The sequence below is a fragment of the Musa acuminata genome, chromosome BXJ3-8 (assembly GCF_036884655.1).
Source record: "Musa acuminata AAA Group cultivar baxijiao chromosome BXJ3-8, Cavendish_Baxijiao_AAA, whole genome shotgun sequence".
NCBI lineage: Eukaryota > Viridiplantae > Streptophyta > Magnoliopsida > Zingiberales > Musaceae > Musa > Musa acuminata.
The window spans coordinates 42,694,072-42,714,484 of NC_088356.1; the positions used below are offsets into that span (position 1 = coordinate 42,694,072).

The 20,413-nt window shown below is 39.4% G+C and overlaps 4 protein-coding genes across 5 annotated transcripts; all 4 read left to right on the forward strand.

The window, feature by feature from the left end:
• The first annotated feature begins 41 nt into the window (after positions 1-41).
• LOC135644673 (acyl carrier protein 2, mitochondrial-like) lies at positions 42-2,555 on the forward strand. Its single transcript, XM_065162455.1, has 2 exons — positions 42-466; positions 2,115-2,555. The coding sequence occupies exons 1-2, from the start codon at positions 116-118 to the stop codon at positions 2,289-2,291; spliced, it is 528 nt and encodes a 175-aa protein (XP_065018527.1). The 5' UTR covers positions 42-115; the 3' UTR covers positions 2,292-2,555.
• Positions 2,556-4,128: 1,573 nt separating this feature from the next.
• LOC103995336 (gibberellin-regulated protein 5-like) lies at positions 4,129-5,242 on the forward strand. Its single transcript, XM_009415904.3, has 4 exons — positions 4,129-4,285; positions 4,556-4,633; positions 4,738-4,771; positions 4,851-5,242. The coding sequence occupies exons 1-4, from the start codon at positions 4,214-4,216 to the stop codon at positions 5,030-5,032; spliced, it is 366 nt and encodes a 121-aa protein (XP_009414179.2). The 5' UTR covers positions 4,129-4,213; the 3' UTR covers positions 5,033-5,242.
• A 4,071-nt stretch (positions 5,243-9,313) lies between these two features.
• Positions 9,314-11,809, forward strand: LOC135645164 (BTB/POZ domain and ankyrin repeat-containing protein NPR5-like). Of its 2 annotated transcripts, XM_065163278.1 has the most exons (3): positions 9,314-9,437; positions 9,573-10,055; positions 10,603-11,809. In XM_065163278.1, the coding sequence occupies exons 2-3, from the start codon at positions 9,633-9,635 to the stop codon at positions 11,572-11,574; spliced, it is 1,395 nt and encodes a 464-aa protein (XP_065019350.1). In that variant the 5' UTR covers positions 9,314-9,437; positions 9,573-9,632; the 3' UTR covers positions 11,575-11,809. The 2 variants fall into 2 exon arrangements, with proteins under 2 accessions (XP_065019350.1, XP_065019351.1); XM_065163279.1 differs by lacking the exon at positions 9,314-9,437 and having other exon boundaries at positions 9,448-10,055.
• A 7,531-nt stretch (positions 11,810-19,340) lies between these two features.
• Positions 19,341-20,413, forward strand: LOC135644419 (uncharacterized protein At5g39865-like). Its single transcript, XM_065161967.1, has one exon. The coding sequence runs from the start codon at positions 19,432-19,434 to the stop codon at positions 20,023-20,025; it is 594 nt and encodes a 197-aa protein (XP_065018039.1). The 5' UTR covers positions 19,341-19,431; the 3' UTR covers positions 20,026-20,413.

The window sequence follows — 20,413 nt, forward strand, 5'->3', positions numbered from 1 at the left end:
ATTCTCCATTCATTCTGCCTTGCTACTTTGTTGATGTACAGGAACACCTTCATCAACCTAGGCATAGATTTAGCTGAAGCTAATAGGGTAAACAGGTTGCTTATTGGGATGAAACATGCCAAACTTCTCATATGTCGAGGGTGTATCTGTAAAATCATTCTCATTAACCCTAGTCGCTACCCTCCCTCCCCCCCCCCCCCTCCCCCCGTTCGTTTCTGCCACCCCCAGATTGCAGCATTCTCTCGTCCTTTCCATGGCGGCAATGGCGGCTGTGAGAAGCGCTCTCCTGAGTCACTTGAGGGTGAGAGTGGAATCCCCGGCGGCGCCGGCGGTGGCCCTCTCGTTCGTTCATATTTTCTGCCGCCGATTCTCCAACGAGGTGATGGGCTCCTTCCTCGACAAGTCTGAGGTCGCCGATCGGATCGTCACCGTCGTCAAGAATTTCCAGAAGGTCGACCCCTCCAAGGTACACTATCAAATACCTCTTCTTTCCAAGTTTGATTCGAATCCTATGTTCTACCTTAGGTCTTCTGCCTATGAGATCCCCTGGTGACGAATTCTATTGCGCCGTTCATCTATTTAGGGTATCTGCTGATGGTAATCTTCGTTATTATTGGTTTGATTGTTAATTGGAGCTTGAATTGGATGGTTGTTTGTACCGATGCATGTGAGCCTGATGTCTAATATTGCATTGTGTGAGGATCATTTTGATCGTTCTTCTTCGATAAAGTCTCCTGCAATCAATTTTAAGACCCAATTCTGCTGTCATTATCTTTGTGTAGGATGGGAGCTCTAATCTCTCCATCTTTATCCTTTAGTTTCCTCGATCTTTATCCTGGTGAATTACGTTGTCGATTGGCTTATATTGCAGCAGCCATGAATACCACCCTTCATTTACACTAGGATTTAGTTGGCATGTTCTCGTTCAGACATGATGATCATATGTTTTTATTGACTTTCCTCTCTGTGGTTCGATGAGTTACTATTAGGCGTGAATAAGATTTTATGGTGCTTAAACCTTCTGCTGCCAAACCATCTAAAAACTGAAGCTTCTATTATCAATTTGCACTGACCAAAACCTAAGCTTTGTATCAATTATGACATGAGCCCAAATCCTCTTCCATCACCCTGGGCGTAACGAGGGCTTGTGCAATACATTAAAAGGAGCCAAGTTTGGGTCTAATAAGCATGGTTCAGCCTTAGATAGGTAAGAGAGCCTTTCAACATCTTGACTAAGAAGAAAAAAAGAACAAACAAGTATCAAATGAGAATATCTAACTTGGTTGGTAGAACAAACCTGTAGTTGAAGACTCCTACCGTCCTACGTGGTTCTGAATACAGATAAAGAGTCCAAGTTACCTTTGAAAGAGTACGGGCAACTCAATCGTAGGTGGAAGGTTGTGTAAAAGAACTTTCTCAAGACCCTCCCTCGTATTAAGGTTAGTTAAGAAGAGGACTTAATCGAGTTTCATCACTAGTTTCTAGTAGTAATGGTAAAGATTTTTCTAAAAAAATGTCTTTGTCGTCTGCTTATTGGTTTTTATTATTACTTTTTATAGCTGATTTAATTGGTCAAAATAGTCCTTTTTTTTAAACTTTAGTAAGTGTCATAGAGTTTTAATATGTGTGTACATAAGTTATAGGTAGTATATGTATTATCAAAGTTCTTGAGGTCTGACAATATTTTCTACCAAAACCCTGTAGATATATATATATGAACGGGTTGTAAACCTAAGGGCTTATTGTTGGTTGTTTTCTTCTTGACCTTTGCAATAAAATTAACCTAGTCGATAATATGTTTAAGCACTTTTTCCTACTTGTAACTGGATAAGTGTTTGTTAGAGACATCACTTACCAATAATTTGGTATAGGAGCAAAACCAATCTAGCATGACTTTCCAACAATCTTCATCTTCCCAGACATTCATGGAGATCTATGCCATAATGCCTTGGTCGTGCATGAGTTGCCACCTTTGGCAACTTATATCATACTTCCAATGCCACTGCTGATGATGGCATACCTATAAAATTTAGTTTCCTATTGATTATAATAAATTTCAGCCTTTTTTGACTGGGAATCCTGACTCGATCTCTTTTGTATACTGGTCTGTGTAGGTCACACCAAATGCTCATTTTCAGAAGGACCTTGGTCTTGACAGTTTGGACACTGTAGAGATTGTGATGGCTCTGGAGGAGGAATTTGGGTTTGAGATTCCTGATAACGAAGCAGACAAGATTGACTCGATAAATGTCGCTGTAGACTTCATTGCCTCGCACCCTCAAGCAAAATGATACGCCAGCCCATGGCATTGTGTATTGATCTCTTCACTTTTTTGTATGACCTGCATCAGGAAGTTTTTTGTCTTGATGACTCCATTTACTTTGGAAATTTAAGTTCCATCACATAGCTACAAGCTTTATATATGTCGATGGTTGTGTCATAATTTTGTTAATTCCCCCTTTAACCTATTTGAAGGTGCTTTTGTGATCTTTATTGCTCTCAAGGTGGAATAATTTGGTATTTTATACATATTCTAAAGCAGGCTTTTTCTACCAGTCTCTGATTGTGTGAATAATTTTCTATTCTGTTCTTCCACAGTGGGTATTTGGCCAAGTCCTGAATGGGTTCTTTGAGGTTGGCTTTGGATTATGTTACCTTGACCACATTCTTAAATGCAAGTATCTTGTTAGACATAGTGCAATTGACAAGCCAAGTCTTTGATCTGGCAATTTCTATGTTACATAGATATAACATAGCTCATCTGGGATCATGATAACAGATTAGGTATCCTGCTCAGTTATGGATTTGTATCTGGGCACATTTCCAAATAAAATCTATATATTCTTCGAAACAAAGTTTTCCATATTTCTCTCTCTAAATTTAAGTTTAGCCATGGATGTTGAAATACTACTATATCGAGGCATCATGATTCAAGAATCTTCACAAGATGATTACCAGGATCATAAAATATGACTTTTAACTCAAAAATTAAAGCACAAACGTTGATTCTTATTGATGTTGCAATTGATCAAACTTGATAGGATCATAGTGGATGATGATGAGTCTAAGCAAAGGGGTTGTGGCCAACCCCATTTGCTAGCTTGCTCGGCTTGCACAAGTTTGGCTTGTAGTCATACGGGGGGGAAGCAACGATCGCAACCAACACCCTCCAAAACAAAACATGGTCACGAGCCGCTACAAACAACGCCGGTCGGCAAAATATGGTACTGTGTGTGGCTCCAAACTCTGTGCTGTACTCCCTCCTCCCCACTCCACCCCAACCCCAATGGCTTCCCCATTCACTTCACCTTGGGATTCAAGTACCAAAAACCTCCATATGGCGAGAGGAAGAGGACACGAGCAGCATCTTCCCAAGCAGAGGAAGATTCCAAGGTTCACGAGAGGATTTGAGACACAGAGTGTCCATGTCCTCTGCTTACATGTTTTCACAGGTCATGTACAAGGGAGGAAAGCTATGGAGTGTAGATTGGAGGCATGTGAAGCTTTCATGTGAGGGCTTCCCCCACTTGCTCCGGCTGCTGCTGCTGCTCCTCCACATGGACGATGAGACCATGTGGCTGGTGATCTCTTGGAGTGTTCTGAAGTACCACTTGTCTTTTTGTCTTGGGTTTGGGTTTTCCTGATTCACTGATGATGAATTGTGTCTCATTCTAAACCGGAGAGCATTTACTCTCTCTCTCTCTCTCTCTCTCTCTCTCTCTCTCTCTGTATGACATACATTGATTCCTCACTTGTTTGATGCAGATGGTCTGTGAACTGGAGTTCTGATACAAGCCAGGAAGATACTAAACCTTGGCCTGGCACACTTCATCATATGAAGGACTTAATTACAGCAGATTTGGAATTGTGGGATCGGAAACAAAGATAAAAAAAAACAGAGTCTAAGAGGGAGTCCATTCATTCATCAAAAAGAATGAATCGAAGGGAACAGACAGTGACAAGAACAATAAAGATTGAAGAGTGACATGGCCACAATTTGCATTTCACATGGGAATAGGGACTGACTGCCATGATGGCCACAAGACAAAAACACATTTAACTCGATCATCTCAAATTTGATTGTCTCTGCTTGTTAATTATATACAGCCAGGTCCAACAGCCTATATAAGCCAGCCCCAACTTCCAACTACTGCAACCTGAAGGAGGAGGCTACCTTATCACTTTCCCTTGTCATCTCTACTAGCTTGTAGCCATGACAGTGGAAAACAGAGTGGCCATTCTTCTGTGCATGGTGGTGCTGCATCGTTTGGTCATCCAAGCCCAGGTCTTTCCCTCTCTCTCTCTCTCTCTCTCTCTCTCTCACACACACACACACACACACATACACACGTTTTAGGTTTATGATTGTTTTGGTGGATACTGTAATGGTAGTTCGACATGAAAACATGACAGTGAATCTTTTGGGTCTGCTAAGGATCAAAAACGAAACACCATTGACATGATTAACCTATCACTTAAAGAAGTTGATTGACACTTGAAACATAGCTGCAGTAGTTTACAGGTGGTGACGCGAAGGTTCTTATTGGTGGTGCAGGGTAGGATTTCTCTGGCTCCCACTGCCCAACCGGGAAATTCTCTCGGCCCAACTCCTCAGCCGATCAAATTCCCCATGGTAAAGCCAAACATTTCTGTTAATCTATGGTCCAATCACTGCCATTGCTGTTGTTCCAGTGAATGGGTGCATACTAAACTTGGACAGCCTTGAACTGATTGCAGTATGGAGCCACACCAGGGAGCCTCCAACCTCAAGGTACGGAAGAGTCTCCCCTTCTTGATTCCAGCTTCAGCCTACTTGCAATGCCAAATCATTTCTGTCACTAATGCCGCAGAATGCTCGGGCCGCTGCGCCGGTCGGTGCTCCGCCACCGCCTACAAGAAGCCCTGCATGTTCTTCTGCCAGAAGTGCTGCGCCAAGTGCCTCTGCGTGCCGCCCGGGACGTATGGCAACAAGCAAGTCTGCCCCTGCTACGACAACTGGAAGACGAAGAGAGGCGGTCCCAAGTGCCCCTGAGATGACATGCCCGAATGCTGTGCACCCACTGCTTCTGAGTCTGTATGTGCTTTGCATACCTCCGTGGGTAATAAAGGTGGCTTTGAGACTGACGAGTGTTCATGCAACAGTACTTCGACGAGGAGACCTCCACCATGAACTTCTCATCCAGTTAATCTTGCTTATGAACTGATATTTGATCCTACTAGGAAACAAGTTTCGGTGATGTGACATGGAGGACTTGTGGTAGGTTGGATTGCATCTTTTTTAATGCCAACTAGAAAGATGGGAAGAGAATAATAACAACTAAAAATATAATATACAAATAAATGAAGTTATAGCTCAAGGCATGGCATTTTCGAATCATGTCACTAAAAAATAAATATGATCTTACATCACTCACAAACAATATGGGAAAAGAACTATCATTCTTATTTTATAGGCTCAAGTGTGAGAATAAAAAATATAGATCTTGTTTTATAAACTCAAGTATAAGAATAAGATGAAAAATATAAAAAATAAAATAAATTATAATTATATCAATCAAATACATAAATTTTTTTTTAAAGGTAATATTCATCTATCTTGTTTTATAGCTCAAGTACAAGAATAAGAAGAAAAATATAGAAATAAAATAAAATTATAATTATATCAAATCAAATATATGATAATTTTTTATATTTTTAAAAAGGTAATATCTCTTATTTTCATTTTGAAGATTCAAATTAAATCTGACTTGATTTCTGTCATCTTTACTCCTTTTTCTCCTTGGTAGATATTGATATATGATAATTTATTATATATTAAAAATATATTAATATTATTTAATTTTACTTAATAAAAGATAGATTAATTGGCTCCACTTATCCGGAGTTCATATAATTAAGATATTGATCGACTTTGATGATAAAATATTTTGAGTAAACCAAAAACTTTGATACCAAATTAATGTAGGGGGAGAAGAAATGAATTTTTTATTTTTATTTTATGACAAAGACTAGAAAATATAAAGAAAATAATAATTAATAATAATAATCAAAATATAATTAAAAAAATGAGGAATAATTATCAAATTCACTCCGACTCGAAAGTCTTATACCTTCACATATCTCCAACGATAAAATCATACTATCGAAAAATAAATATAATCTCGAATCACTCATATACAAAATGAAAAAAAGAAAAAAAATCTAAGTTCATTGATCTTTTTTTTTTATTGATGTATTATAGTTGGAGTAACGCTAGTGGACAGAATTAGGTAAGAATTATAATTATTAGTGCAACCATTGCCATTATTAGAGTTTTGAGTGATACCATTTGATGCCATCAGTTATCACCACAAGTATAATCACTCTGGTGAAGAAAAATCAATCTTTGATACCACCATTCCTTTAAAGTTATGTTGGAGTAAAAAAGCCATAAATTCTGCATTATATTTTTGCTTGATATGGTGTCTCAAAAAGAAAAGCTGTAGGTACTATGGTGTCTCATCCATTTATTAGATGTGCAAGGTAGGTAGTGGACAACATTAATTTTAGCTATGACACCTCCTTGAATATTTTTTCTTGGACAAGACTTGTAACCCAATGGCTCATTTCTAATCATAATATTCCCTCCTCAGATTCAGCTGATGACCATTCCAAAACATCATCATTAAGACCTACTGAGATAGAAGGAGATTTGAGTGTTCTAAAGCAACAAATCATCCAAGTAAAGGTTAGGGTTTGGTGTAGTCATTTCTAATCATAATATTGCCTCCTCAGATTCAGCTGATGACCATTCCAAAACAACATCATTAAGAGCTACTGAGATAGAAGGAGATTTGAGTGTTCTAAGGCAACAAATCATTCCAGTAAAGGTTAGGGTTTGGTGTAGTGTCTACATATCCCTGAGAGAGCATGCATTTATTGAGTTTACTCCATTTTGTCCCACTTTCTATGTATCACATTTAACTGTTACAGTGTTTGGAATAATGGAAGAAGGGACTGACTGCTTGTTTGTGCATCTTTCTCCTTTTGCTATCTACTGTATTAACTATGCAGTTTTAGTGTGCTTGCTGGATGGATGCCCACAACATATGCAATACTCTCTTCTTATGTTATGTTTCATCTGCCATCCATTAACTTGAATGATGATTGGCTGCATAGGGGACAGTTTCTTGTGCTTCAATAGTGAGAGCATGTGCTGAGATGGTTACATGAGTCTGTGCTTCTACTATACCCTTGCATAGTACATTTAATTCACAGATGATGCATGATTTCTTACCTGTCAAGTATAAATGATTGGCATTTTTCTTAGCACACAGCTTTTCTTGTCCACAGATTCAATATCAACTCCCATTTTGGCAGTCTATTTCTTTTGGTGCAGCATTAGCCCACTATACTGTGAGTAAATTATATGTCATGAATTGTTCTGAACCAAATAGAGCTTTGCATGTGTGATGCATAAGCAAAAGGATGCATTTAAGTAGGTTTGGATCAACTTCTGGAATGTGTCAGATCAAGCAAAGTTATATTTGGATTCAGAAATAGGCCCAATATTTCTTAAAAGTAATAATAATTTGACTTGGAAAGTTTAGACACATCTTTGGGTTTCTTTTTTTTAATCTCAAACTTCCAAATTGTGAAATTTTTTGCTAATTAACTAAACTAAACTCTAAACTACTGTCACTCTGAATAATCATGTAAAAAAAATTAGAATAACTTAAAATTTATGCAATTACAAAGAATAAGCTCATGATTGGTAAGCTTTTCCTGCATGATCTACCTTTGGAACAACAGTATGCAAAGTTGATTTGGCTCTCCCAAAAAGATGTAATCATCATCAAAGTGGTCCACTCAGGGACCATCAACTACCATTAGGGAAGTCAATCAATCCCAACTGAAGCATGTGTCAAATTGTTTTTTGTGGATGATCACCACAATAAGATGAATTGTATGTGCTGGAAAGAGTTCATATGTGTGTTTTATAGTCTCAATCAAAAAGTTTGCTTTTATTGATCCTTATGTGATTAAGTATGCTAACCTCCTTTGTGGATGAAGTCCATGACAATTGATAGATAGAGAGATACTACAAGTGAAGGTAAAGAGTAATGAGGATGAGAAGAAGAAAAGAGGACAGAGAGCCCTAAAGGAAAGGAGATTGGAACAGAGATCTGTAAGGTGAGGTAAAAGCTGAGGTTTACACGTGCAGCTCTTCCCGGTCGTGGGACTCTCTCTCTCTCTCTCTCTCTCTCTCTCTCTCTCGATGCTAGACGAGGAGCCTTCGTACGTACGTGGTGGGCGACAGAGGAAAGAAGGTGAACGTAGCAGGAGCAGAAGCAGTGGCACGGGGGATGGAAGAGCAGCGAGATGGTGATGAGTCGAGAATGACCGGTCAAATGTCGCTTCCTCCACTCCTCCTCAAATCATAAGACTGTCAGCGATGCGTCAATCACTCCCATCCTCCTCTCTCTCTCTCTCTCTCTCTCTCTCTCTCTCTCTCTCTCTGTGTTTTCTGCTCGCTACCTGGCGCACGAGCTTGCTCCATGCATCATAAAGTAGTCTTCCTGCAGTCGGCACGCGCGACGCTCTTGCTTGCCTCCGGCAAGGCTTCGTTCAAGGCGTGCATGGCGTGGTTATGGCCGCTGCTGCCGCTGTCCCCGCCCTTCACGTCTCCCCATAACTCCAGTTGAAATTAAAGACCGGCCGGCCCTGACGCCAAGCACGATGCCCAGTCTTTTCATTTCCTCCTCCTCCACCTCCTCTTTCTCTCTCTACTAACCTGCCTCAGCGGCTGCTGCTGACGGAGTTCAGTGTTGAGATAAGATCAAAAGGATATAGACTGGTCTTCGGAAAGGTGTAATTTACAGACACCCAACATAGACCTTCACATGGGAGAGAGAGCGAGAGAGGAAATTTCAACGAAGGAAGGGGGCATTCCAGAGTTAGAGGTGGGGAGTCTTTGGTGCTCCCCTGAACCGTAGGTTTCATGGTCCACATGCTCGATGTGGACCTGTCAATATAAAGCTTCCCCGTCGAGCATCTGAGGATGAATCACTAACTCACTGTGGGACGCAGTTTTAGGAGATGACTGCCCCTAATCGATTTGATACATCATCCAAGTAGAGGATATGTTTATTGTGAGGTATGTGAGTAACATGATGCGTGGGGAGAAGATGGAATATAGTAAAATGAGATACTTTGGCAGCCATCTCATGGCGAGGAGGTGCATTTCCCTTCTGAGAACATATCTACATCCGGTTTCCTCTTCTTACCACCTCAATTATTTATATCCCTCAGCCGCCAAGCACAACCATCCAAATTGCTCTATCTTTCTGTCACACATAGACACACCACAAGTAATTCCTTCCTCTCTCTCTCACTCTCTCTCTCTCTCTCTCTATCTCTCCAAGACAAGAACAACTCAAGCCATCACAAGCACACAGGTATGCAGATAGGAAGAACAGCTTGAGCCAGAAGTTGAAGGCGCCCTGCTTCTTTCACACCTCTTCTCTCTTCTTCCCTGACAGTATTTTCTCTGCCAGAACCATCATGGAATGTTTCTGAACCTTAATCTACAGAAAGGAGAGATCGGTAGACACCGAAGAGGAAGAGTACAGGAGGGAAGGGAGGTGGTGATCATGGAGGAGACCCTCAAGTCCCTCTCCTTAGACTACCTCAACCTCCTCATCAATGGCCAGGCCTTCAGCGACGTCACCTTCAGCGTCGAGGGCCGCCTCGTCCACGCCCACCGCTGCGTCCTCGCGGCCCGCAGCCTCTTCTTCCGCAGGTTCTTCTGTGGCTCTGACCCCTCTTCGCAGAGGAGGCCTGGCGGGGCCGCCGTCATCCCGGTGAATTCGGTCACCTACGAGGTGTTCCTGCTGATCCTGCAGTTCCTGTACAGCGGGCAGACGGCCGTGGTGCCGCAGAAGCACGAGCTCCGCCCCGGCTGCGGCGAGCGAGGCTGCTGGCACACCCACTGCACCGCCGCGGTCGACCTCGCCCTCGACACCCTGGCCGCCGCTCGCTCCTTCGGCGTGAAGCAGCTGGAGCAGATCACCGAGGTCTCCTCTCAAACACACCTATATAGCTCGGCCAATCCTTCCTTCTCCCAATTCTTGGGGATCAGATAGATAGCTACTACTAGTGTCGTTCACAGTGAAGCAAGCGGCAATCCTTTTTGTTTGGACGTCTCTGTCTACTATTACTTCTGTTGCTCTTCTTCTTCTTCTTCTTCTTCTTCTTCTCCTCCTCCAAAATTTCTCCTGCTTCTTTTCACTGTACGTAAGGTACCTCTACAGCAACTTCTATGAGCGGGTCTCTTTCACTAATCTGACCATCTTTCTATCACCATAGGCATCTCTAAGTTAGGCTTTTCCCTCCCTCGATAGGTCCTCCTCCTCTTCATCATTCCCTATTCCTTGAACTGGGTGCGCTTTTGCTGACTCCCAACGCAATCACCAGCTGCATCGCTCCCCAAGAAGAACTCTCTGTCTTCCTCTTCCTATATTTTATGCAAGGATTCAACCGGGAGAAGTCCTTCTAGTTTGTTATCTGAAGCAAAGTCATGTCCTACTGTGTGTTGTTCATCCTTGCTGCCAATGGGTGCAGAAGCAATTAGGTAGCATGGTGGAGAAGGCGTCGATCGAGGACGTGATGAGGGTCCTGATGGCGGCGTGGCAGCAGGACATGCAGCAGCTGTGGACCACCTGCTCGCTCCTCGTCGCCAAGTCGGGCCTCCCGGCGGAGTTGCTCGCGAAGCACCTCCCGTTCGACGTGGTCGCCAGGATCGAAGAGCTTCGTCTCAGGTCCTCCCTCGCTCGCCGGCCCTCCTTCCTCGCGTGCCACCACCACACCCACCCGATCGACGTCGCCATCTCATCTGCTGACATCGAGGACCACCACCAGAAGATCCGCCGCATGCGTCGCGCGCTCGACTCCTCCGACGTCGAACTGGTCAAGCTGATGGTCATGGGGGAGGGGCTGAACCTCGACGACGCGCTCGCGCTCCACTACGCCGTCGAGAACTGCAGCCGCGAGGTCGTCAAGGCTCTACTCGAGCTCGGTGCGGCCGACGTCAATTGCCCGGCGGGTGCCGCCGGGAAGACGCCGCTCCACATCGCTGCCGAGATGGTGTGCCCCGACATGGTGGCCGTCCTTCTCGACCACCATGCCGACCCCAACATTCGCACCACGGAAGGCGTCGCCCCGCTCGACATACTTCGCACCATGACCTCCGACTTCCTCTTCAAGGGTACGCTGCCGGGGCTGTCGCACGTCGAACCCAACAAGCTCCGGCTGTGTCTCGAGCTAGTCCAGTCTGCTGCATTGGTCATGTCTCGCGACGACGCTAACTGTGGTGCCGGAACCAACCCAAGCACGGCCATCTACCCACGGACGAACCCGGAAACAGGTGCTTGCAACGCAACTCCCTCGAGCTCGAGCATGATCAACCTCAGCCTGGATTCAAGAATGGTGTATCTGAATCTTGGCATGGCAGAGCAATTCGGATGCAAGATGGATGATAATGGTGGGGACGAAAGCAGCCCATCATCCTTGTATCCCTCCCATGGCTTCCCATGACTACAGCTATGTAAGATCTGAAAGACCACCTACTTCTCTCTGGTTACTATCTACAACACATCGGTCACATCATTCTCCAAGAGAGAGAGAGAGTGTGTGTGTGTGTCTGTGTGAGTCAGAATGCACAGAAGCAATGGAGTTCAGTAAGCGATGATACTGTTGTATCCATTTGCAAAGGCTCTTGTTGTTTTTGGAGGAATAGGAAGAAGGGACATGTGCAGCTGCATCCTCTTCACCATTGTTTCTAGTACTTTTTTGGTCTATTAGCTGATGGGGGTGCACCAGCATGTGGGGGAATGGAAGAGGGAGACAACAAGAATCTAAGTAAGCTGTGAATGGTGGAGGTGATGCAGGTCAATCTCTTTGTCTTCCTTGTTCACATATCTCACCACACCAAGAACTTGATGGAGGCCAATTCTCTTCTACACACAGTGAAGCAGTATTGCAGGATTTCTTGAAACTTTTAGCAACTGTAGCCTTAAATTATTCTAGCAGGATCAACAACACATCCCTTGTCTTGCATGAATGTGGCATTGAGCATGACAACACTACAACATTATTGATGACTGTTCTCCCATCAATTTTAGTGTAGCTAATTCCTTTTTTTTTTCTCTCTCTCTCTCTCTCTCTTTCTAGGTTTCTTTTTGAGTCTCAAAGCTGTCTTCTGTTGGACATGGCTTTATAAGCACTATGAGATCTTAGCCACAATAGTATACCTCTGTAGTGGTCTTTCTTTCAGCTCCATGATGCCTCCTTGTAGTTTGTCTCTTCCTATTCCTCTTCATGCTCTTCTTCTCTCTGACATACTATTCCAATGAGTATGGAGCACTATAGAGAAATCAGATATGTGAATAAAATATTAGCAATTATATTCATGATGCATGACTTGCATTGTAAGTGAGGTCTCAAACCAGAAATGATTTCCATGATGCACGACTCTCAAAATAATATATGTTGCTACAACATTTGATGACATTGAAGAAAATGCATGATCATATAATAAACAACGCAAATTAAATGATGCATAGCATGAAATTTATACTGGCTAGAGAGGCACCAGTTTTATACATTTTGACTATATAACAAAGCCTTTTACCACAATGCAATTATACATATTATGTTGCATCTCCTAAAGCATCAAGTCCTGATCTAGTTATCATATATGATCTTTACAAGATGTTTTATGATCTTTGCTACAATGCATTTAACATGCTAGGATGAACTTATAAGATAATCCTGATAAAACTTTTGATCAAGTTAATTATAAATAGGATCATAGAAGTATAGAGAGAGAGAGAGAGAGAGAGAGAGAGAGAGAGGCTTAAGTTTAGATTTTTGCCCAATTTCTAGTTATATAAACTATGGTGATTCACTAATGTTAGGTTTAACAGCTTAGCTAAATCGATTAAAGTTGTGCACTAATTCAAATCGAAGGCATTCATACATATGAGAAATTATTAAAATAAACTAAAAATATGAAGAAATTCTAATTAGGCATAAAGTATCAGTTCTATCTCTAGGCAAAATTGCACATATATTCCCTCCAAAGTTAGTGAAATTGGTAATCTCTATACAACTGAATTTAGATGTATATCCTTGCAAAAAAAAAAAAAAATTGTAGTTGATACAAATCAAAGCTAAAAGTAAAAAAAATTGAGCTTTCTTGTATGGATGGATGTTTAGAGGATGTATATGTTATATGAAAATTTATAAGATCAAATACATAAACACTCTTTGTATGTAAAATAAGTCCGATAGAAATTTGGAATCCGAACCTAAACATGAAACTTGCAAAAAAAACCTCTTTATTTCCAGAGTCAAAATTTCCAAAGAAAACAAAGAAAACCATTATTTCAGTCACAAAATGTTCTTTGTTAAGCTCCATCAATCTTTGGATGGTCTACCGAATTGGTTTGAAATAGTTTGGGAAAACCTGAAAATGCCTTGGCATCTATTTTGAACCTCTAATTAACCTACAATTTTATGTGGCATTGCAAACAATGAAATGATTTTGAATTCATTGAATCAATTCGATCCTGGCAAAAGAACAATGAAGTTGATGTATTTTCTTTCAAGTGTTTGTATCTATATTTTAGAAAGCTAGTACTTATATTTTATGTACAAAAGCAAGAATATTTGTCAGCAAATAACATATCAAACATGAAAGTTGCTAACCACATCAAGATTTCCATATCAACCATGTTACCAAGCAAAATTCTAGCATTTTGACCTAAGGATCGGACTCGAGTCAAAATTCGATAGCATTAGAGCTATAAAATTTGTTGCAAATATGTGATTATCTGCTTTCCTCAATAGGTATAATGGTAAGTCCAAATAAGTTGGATAAGACAAGAAAGAGATGAAAGTTTGTTTTTATTCCTATCAAATGCTTTTCCATCCTTTCCTTCCTCTTTCCTCTATCAAACTTTTTTTTTTTTGGATGATACCTCATACTTCTAGAAAAGTAGGCTGAGTACCTATTATCTTATGCCAAATCCATCAAGTATTTTACTTTCAATCATGAAAGGAACACAATTAAGGGTGACCACTTCAAGTGTAGGATGAGTTACCTACATAGCATTCTCAAGATTGTATTATTCCTTAGCTATGTAGACCCTAACAAATAGAATATGACTTATTATGGGAGTGGCAGGCCAAGTAGGGACCCCATCAACCCCTTAATACTTCCTATGTTAGATTCTTTATGGGACAAGATATAGTGGCTTTATGTTTGGAATCTATCTTTATTGGGTCGTTTTGTTATGACAACAAGCATCATCCAATTTGACATGGGAGAAAGGCAGCAGGAGACCTCAGACAAGGTGTGAGAAGGGGTCTTCTCTGAAATGGAGTTGAGGGACTCAGATGTCCCTCCTTTTGGTACTTCAATGCAGTCATGATTTGGATCTCATGAGGCGTCTTGACAAGTCCACTTCCCTATCCCAAAATCCAAGATTCCAATTCAATGAGGTCAACTCATTTCACATCATGTTTCCTTTCATCAAAGAGCAATGACATGCATTCCATTCTCTTGTGAAGCCAAGGCAAGTGAATGCAATGTGTTTGTACCCAAAATTCATCATCTAGTGTTGTATGTGCATGTCTTCTAGCAACATAAGCCCAAGAATTAGATGGTGTGATGCAAGTGATAAAAGACAGTTTGAACAAATGTGCTAAGCCTAAATATTCTTCACTACTTTTCCTTCCTTTTATGTCAAAACAAGCAAACCACATGGATTTCTCTACTAGTCCTTGCATGTAAACAAGTTCATGAATAACTTCTAGAGAGTAACTTCTATGTCATGCTTCTTTGTTCTGTGCCAACTAAGGCCTATGTGTTGTAATGATCATGAGATCTTTCACTCTAATACACTGACATTTTATCTAAAAGTTTAGGTCTATTAATAGATTCTGAAAAATCCTTGGATACTTTTAGTAATTCTATTTCAACTCATTGTGATGATATGGATGTTGATCTGAGTGGGATGTGAGTTTTCGATCTTTCTAAGTGTCGAAATCAATATTTCAAATGTTAATAAATTATAGTGTAATTAGGGTGCCCATTGGCACCTATCGTGATAAGTTAAAAGATAATCGGCCACCGCAAAGATAATAATTACAAGTTACTAAATTTCTTATAACAAAAAAAAAGTTAAAGCGAGATTATCGATGGACGAGGCATTTGATGGGATATGAAGTGGCACCAAATCATTTTATTTCTCAGTATTTGGATCAAACTTGATATTAAATGTGTTTGGAAAAGTCAATCTATTATGAGGATCAACTTTTATTACAAGAAAGCCTGATTAAGCATTAGTACAGATGGTTTATTATGAGCTTTGCAACTCTCATCTTACTAGAGAAAAAGAACAATCGGCATAAGCACTACAAGATTGTTTAATTCTTGTAAAAGAATAAACGAAGAACCCAATATATAGAAGCTAATTAGGTGATTTATTGATTAGCTTCTTAAGCTTGTGGTGTTGGACTGTGAAGTTGATAATATATTCTTAAGATTATGGTTCAACTTTTGTGATATGCTTCACCAAACACTTCTTTGTAGTTGATTTGCAAAGTTGTTTGATCAAAATCTATTGTCTCTCGAATTCGAAAGCCTTATGTTGGTAGCATAATGATTCATTGTATAAAATTGAATCACCAATAATATTATTTCATGTTATAGTTTGTTGTGAACAACCTTTTTTTTTACTCTCGTTTTTGAATACCATCACATAATCCAATGCTTTTGTTAAGATTTTTCTCAAGTGTGTAGATAAAAGAAGTAGTGATTAGGAATCACAAGAACTTCTCTCCAAAACAAGTGACAACATCATCTTATTTGCATGATCAACATAAGCACAATCTTGATAGATTCATCATATCGTTGCCACAAGGAGGAACATAGAATTCATTCCTAATTCTAGTTGGAGTAAGAGTTATTAATTGGATGTTGGGATCCACTAATGGGCTCATTCAAAATTGTTGTGCATGTTCCTATAAACATGGAGGTCCATTTGATTAGACTCTTAGATTTGGACTCTTGGATTTGAAAAATGTTTTCTAGTCTATTCCAATCTATTTATTTTCTATAAAAACTGCTGGCATATCTGGTGAAACATCTAATCGAATTAATTTCTTTTTCCATAAGAGCTAAAAGAAATAGTAAAGAATTCAATTATTTAGTTTTATTTTGATGAGTGATGGCCACACATCAGTTCAATAATCGTATTTAGATTAAATAAGATTAAGTACTTTAATAAGAAAATAATCCTTGATATCTTATATCAAGATCATATCAAGATTGATTGGACATTACATTTAGAGGTATATATGTGTTTGGTTTTGCTAACTCACTCCCCACTCCTATTTTGAATAATTAAGTTTTGGGAAAAATAATAATTAGGAAATGAGAAAAAAAAAAGTTTCAGAATGCATTCATATGCCTTTTTTTTTTATCAATTTAAGCTTTGACGATATTATGATAATGATTTATCTCAAATAATATATATCTTTAACTTCTCAAATTATTGCAGGAATATACATATTGAATTTAAATTTGAAGAGTAAATAAAATAATCTCTCTTTCTCTCTCTCTCTCTCTCTCTCTCACATGTGTAAATTGATAATTCATTAGGATGATAAAAAAATTACAAATATGTTTTAGTTTTATATATCTTTAACTCGAAAAATAATATCTAGAATTGGTTATAGACTGAATTGGTTGTGTAAACCATAATATTTGAAGGGATATATATAATATAATATAATACAATAATATCAATTAGAAAAAATAAGTGAAATCACCATCAAAATCTCTCATAACAATGGGAGATAAATTAAAACCTTTACCCTCTCTTTGATGAGAAAAAAAAAAAAGAGTTAGTGGAGGCCCTTAACTTCGTGTCTCATATCGTACCATAATAACTCGTCTAGTAATAGACATCATAATTGAATTAGAATTGACCTAGAAAATTAAAAATTGAATCATATCTAAGAAATTAAAATAAATCGATTGACTTCGATCGATTTTTAGATAATTCACATGAATCGATCGGATTAGATATGTATAGACACTTTTGATCAACATTTTTTCCTTCGATAATCTCTCTCCTACACCTCTTCTTATCTCCTCCCAATCATCTTTCTTTTTCTATCCCTCTTCTATCTTCTTCTTCCTTAAAATGAATACAAGGATAATGAATTAAGCATTGCAACAACAAAGAAATATGCTTTCAACTTGAATATGACACCAAAAGGGGTTATGATAGAACGAATGACACTTTAATGACTAAAAATAATCGCTCTATTGGGTGAGATATACTAATTTAATAACTCTACCAAACTGTGTGTAGTACCTTAGGAGTTGGATTTCTACCTTAGGAGTTGGATTAATGTCCCAATTGCTTGAAGTCTCGAAATTTCTACTTAGGAGTTGGATTAATGTAATTAATTCCTTATATATTATCGGATACGATTTTATATTTATAATGTCGATTGATAATATCATTTTTATTATATTCTATACTACTAATGTATTGCTTTTATTTATCTATTATTATTTATTATATATAATTTTTAAATATTTTATATATTATAAGATACTTTTATGTAAACACACAATCAAGTGACTTTGAACGTAAAAATAAGAAAAATATCTAAATCTTGATTTAGGACGTAAGAAATTTGAGATTTACTTCAGTATCGAACGATCGAAGTTGCCCGACATCTCCTTGCACGAATCTCTTTAGAGTAAGGAGACACGTTGATTAGGCAACGTTAAATCATAATAACCTCACTTAAAAATTATATACTTCCTCTTGTTTTAGAAGTATAATTATTTATATTACTTCTTGGAATATTTTCTTTAATTTTGGAAGGATAAAATGGCATGGGGAGCTTTGTTTCTCTCTCTAAAAACACAATCTTAACTTGCTACTTGCCCCCTACTTCCATTTGTTTTCCAGATTTCCAGATTGACTTAGATATTTTTGTTTTTGGCCTTTTGGTCAAAACTCACAGAGTCACCCACCAAGGGATAAAATTTAATTATCTTTCAAATCAAGAAATAAAATTAGATAATTCAATAATTAAATATGTCAAGATCATACATTCCTAAAGCATTAATTTATTCTTAGGGAAAATATTTATATTTTTGTTTTGTAGGTTTTTAAAGAAACCATCCCGAGTGGCATATCTTCTAAGCTAAAGTGTTATCACAAAATAATTTTTTTATACATAAAAATTATAAAATTAATAATAATTTCATCAAAACATAATTGATTATTTTTTACAAAACATGGGTTATGATCCGAAAATCTTACAGTCACTTTTTACCAATCAAATTAGATAATACATTATTCCCGAAATAATTAATTGATTGATGAATAATTAATGAATTATTTTTTTTGCTTTTACTAAACTTAGATTATCTTATCCAAGCATATAGTCTACTAAAACTCTTAAAACTCATTTTCTTCTAGATCGACATCTTTAATCAACATTTCTAGTTATTACCCTATTGTATACATAAATAAGTGATATATATATATATATATATATATAATATTATATGAGTAAATGAGGGGTATATATATATATATATATATATATATATATATATATATATATATATATATATATATATATATATATATATATATATATGAGTAAATTAAGGGGGAAAATATTCTTATTCTAATAGCGACCCTTTGCTTAGGTTGGGCAACAAAGAAGAAGAAGAAGAAGAAGCTTGCTTGTCCAAGTTTTCTTTGACCCCACAAAACCCGAGAAAGGAATAGAATGGGAAAGAAAGAATAACACGTTTGGTGACAAATAAATATCCAAACCAACCGCGTGTTCTCTCTCTATCCTTCCTCCTTCCTTCCTCAAACCCACCCTCCTCCTCAATTATTAATGTGACATAAAATTACACCCACACACACATATTTATATTTATATATATATCCAAAATAATATATATACCTTTTTTATTTAACTTAAATTGGACATCAAATTTATCATTTGGCTTAAATTTTGTTTAGCATCAACAAATTATATTTTTTTTTCCAAGAGGAAATAGTGAAGATGAGAATTGATATCAGAAGCATAGTTAGGAGTGAATAAATTGAGTTATTTTGGTAATCTAATCAATCGAAGGGGCATACATGTTATATTAATATTGATAAGGGCAAATGTAATAATCGTAGACTTGTGTAAGGACTGATATGTAAACTCGTGTACTATAAACTTAGTGCGGTCATCACCACACCACGAACACCCCACGACAAGAAAGTGAGAAAAGGTAGTCACCGGAAAGCAGCTGCGACCACAACCACCATCACCGCCCGCGCCGCCCTCATGGCCGATCCCTCCGACGAAGCCCCCCCCGCCGCCAAGAAACCCTTCTCCCTCCCCCGATCCTTCACCTACCATCACCACCCGGGCCGTCCCTCGATCGCGAAGCCCCCCTCGAGCCGCTTCGCCGCCGACGGCCCGGACAAGCGCCCCAAGGTCGTCCTCTACAGTACCTCGCTCCGTGGCGTCCGTCGCACCTTCGACGATTGCCGCTCCGTCCGCGCCATCCTCCGCGGCCTTCGCGTCGCCGTCGACGAGCGCGACGTGTCCCTGGACGCCGCCTTCCGCCGTGATCTGCAGGCCGCGCTCAAGGGCCGGCCCTTTGCCCTGCCCCAGGTCTTCGTCGGCGCTCGCTGGATCGGCGGCGCCGAGGAGATCCGGCAGATGCACGAGGCCGGCGAGCTCGCGAAGATGCTCGAGGGGGTCGCCCGCCAGGACCCCGCCTTCGTCTGCCACGGATGCGGCGGAGTCCGATTCGCGCCCTGCCCGACATGTAGCGGCAGTCGGAAGGTGTTCATCGAGGAGGAGAGGAGGCTGCGGCGATGCCTGGAGTGCAACGAGAACGGATTGGTACGCTGCCCTGACTGCTGCTATTGAACTGCCCCCATAATCTTTATCTGCATAAAAGACAATAACGTATCAAGAACTGATTACAAGGAAGACAGGAGGAAAAAAATAGGGTTTTCTTCTGTTTTGGATTGCTCCTATATTGTTTTTCTTGATTCTGTGAAGTTGATTGCGTTGTGCTTGAGGAGGGATGCCATTTGATTGAGATGCATGTGGGATTTGTGGATTTCTCCTGTTGCTCGGTGATGGGTTTTCTTAAATGCTTTCTGTAGAAGAAAGGAAAAGAACATATGGTTCTTCTCGGAGAGTGATTATCGATCATAAAGCTTGTATGTGCATATACTAAAATAAGTTGGGTTGTTAATGTAAATATAGTGTTGATCTATCAATGTTATTGAACGGATGTTGTGTGTTCTCA

What these genes read in the sequence shown, in the direction of transcription:
- LOC135644673 (XM_065162455.1), top strand. Translation starts at nt 116, where the DNA reads ATGCCAAACTTCTCATATGTCGAGGGTGTATCTGTAAAATCATTCTCA. An exon ending in AGAAGGTCGACCCCTCCAAG is followed by an intron (nt 467 to 2,114) that starts GTACACTATCAA and finishes TGGTCTGTGTAG; the next exon opens with GTCACACCAAATGCTCATTT.
- LOC103995336 (XM_009415904.3), top strand. Translation starts at nt 4,214, where the DNA reads ATGACAGTGGAAAACAGAGTGGCCATTCTTCTGTGCATGGTGGTGCTG. An exon ending in AGCCGATCAAATTCCCCATG is followed by an intron (nt 4,634 to 4,737) that starts GTAAAGCCAAAC and finishes AACTGATTGCAG; the next exon opens with TATGGAGCCACACCAGGGAG. An exon ending in AGGGAGCCTCCAACCTCAAG is followed by an intron (nt 4,772 to 4,850) that starts GTACGGAAGAGT and finishes CTAATGCCGCAG; the next exon opens with AATGCTCGGGCCGCTGCGCC.
- LOC135645164 (XM_065163279.1), top strand. Translation starts at nt 9,549, where the DNA reads ATGTTTCTGAACCTTAATCTACAGAAAGGAGAGATCGGTAGACACCGA. An exon ending in AGCTGGAGCAGATCACCGAG is followed by an intron (nt 10,056 to 10,602) that starts GTCTCCTCTCAA and finishes CAATGGGTGCAG; the next exon opens with AAGCAATTAGGTAGCATGGT.
- LOC135644419 (XM_065161967.1), top strand. Translation starts at nt 19,432, where the DNA reads ATGGCCGATCCCTCCGACGAAGCCCCCCCCGCCGCCAAGAAACCCTTC.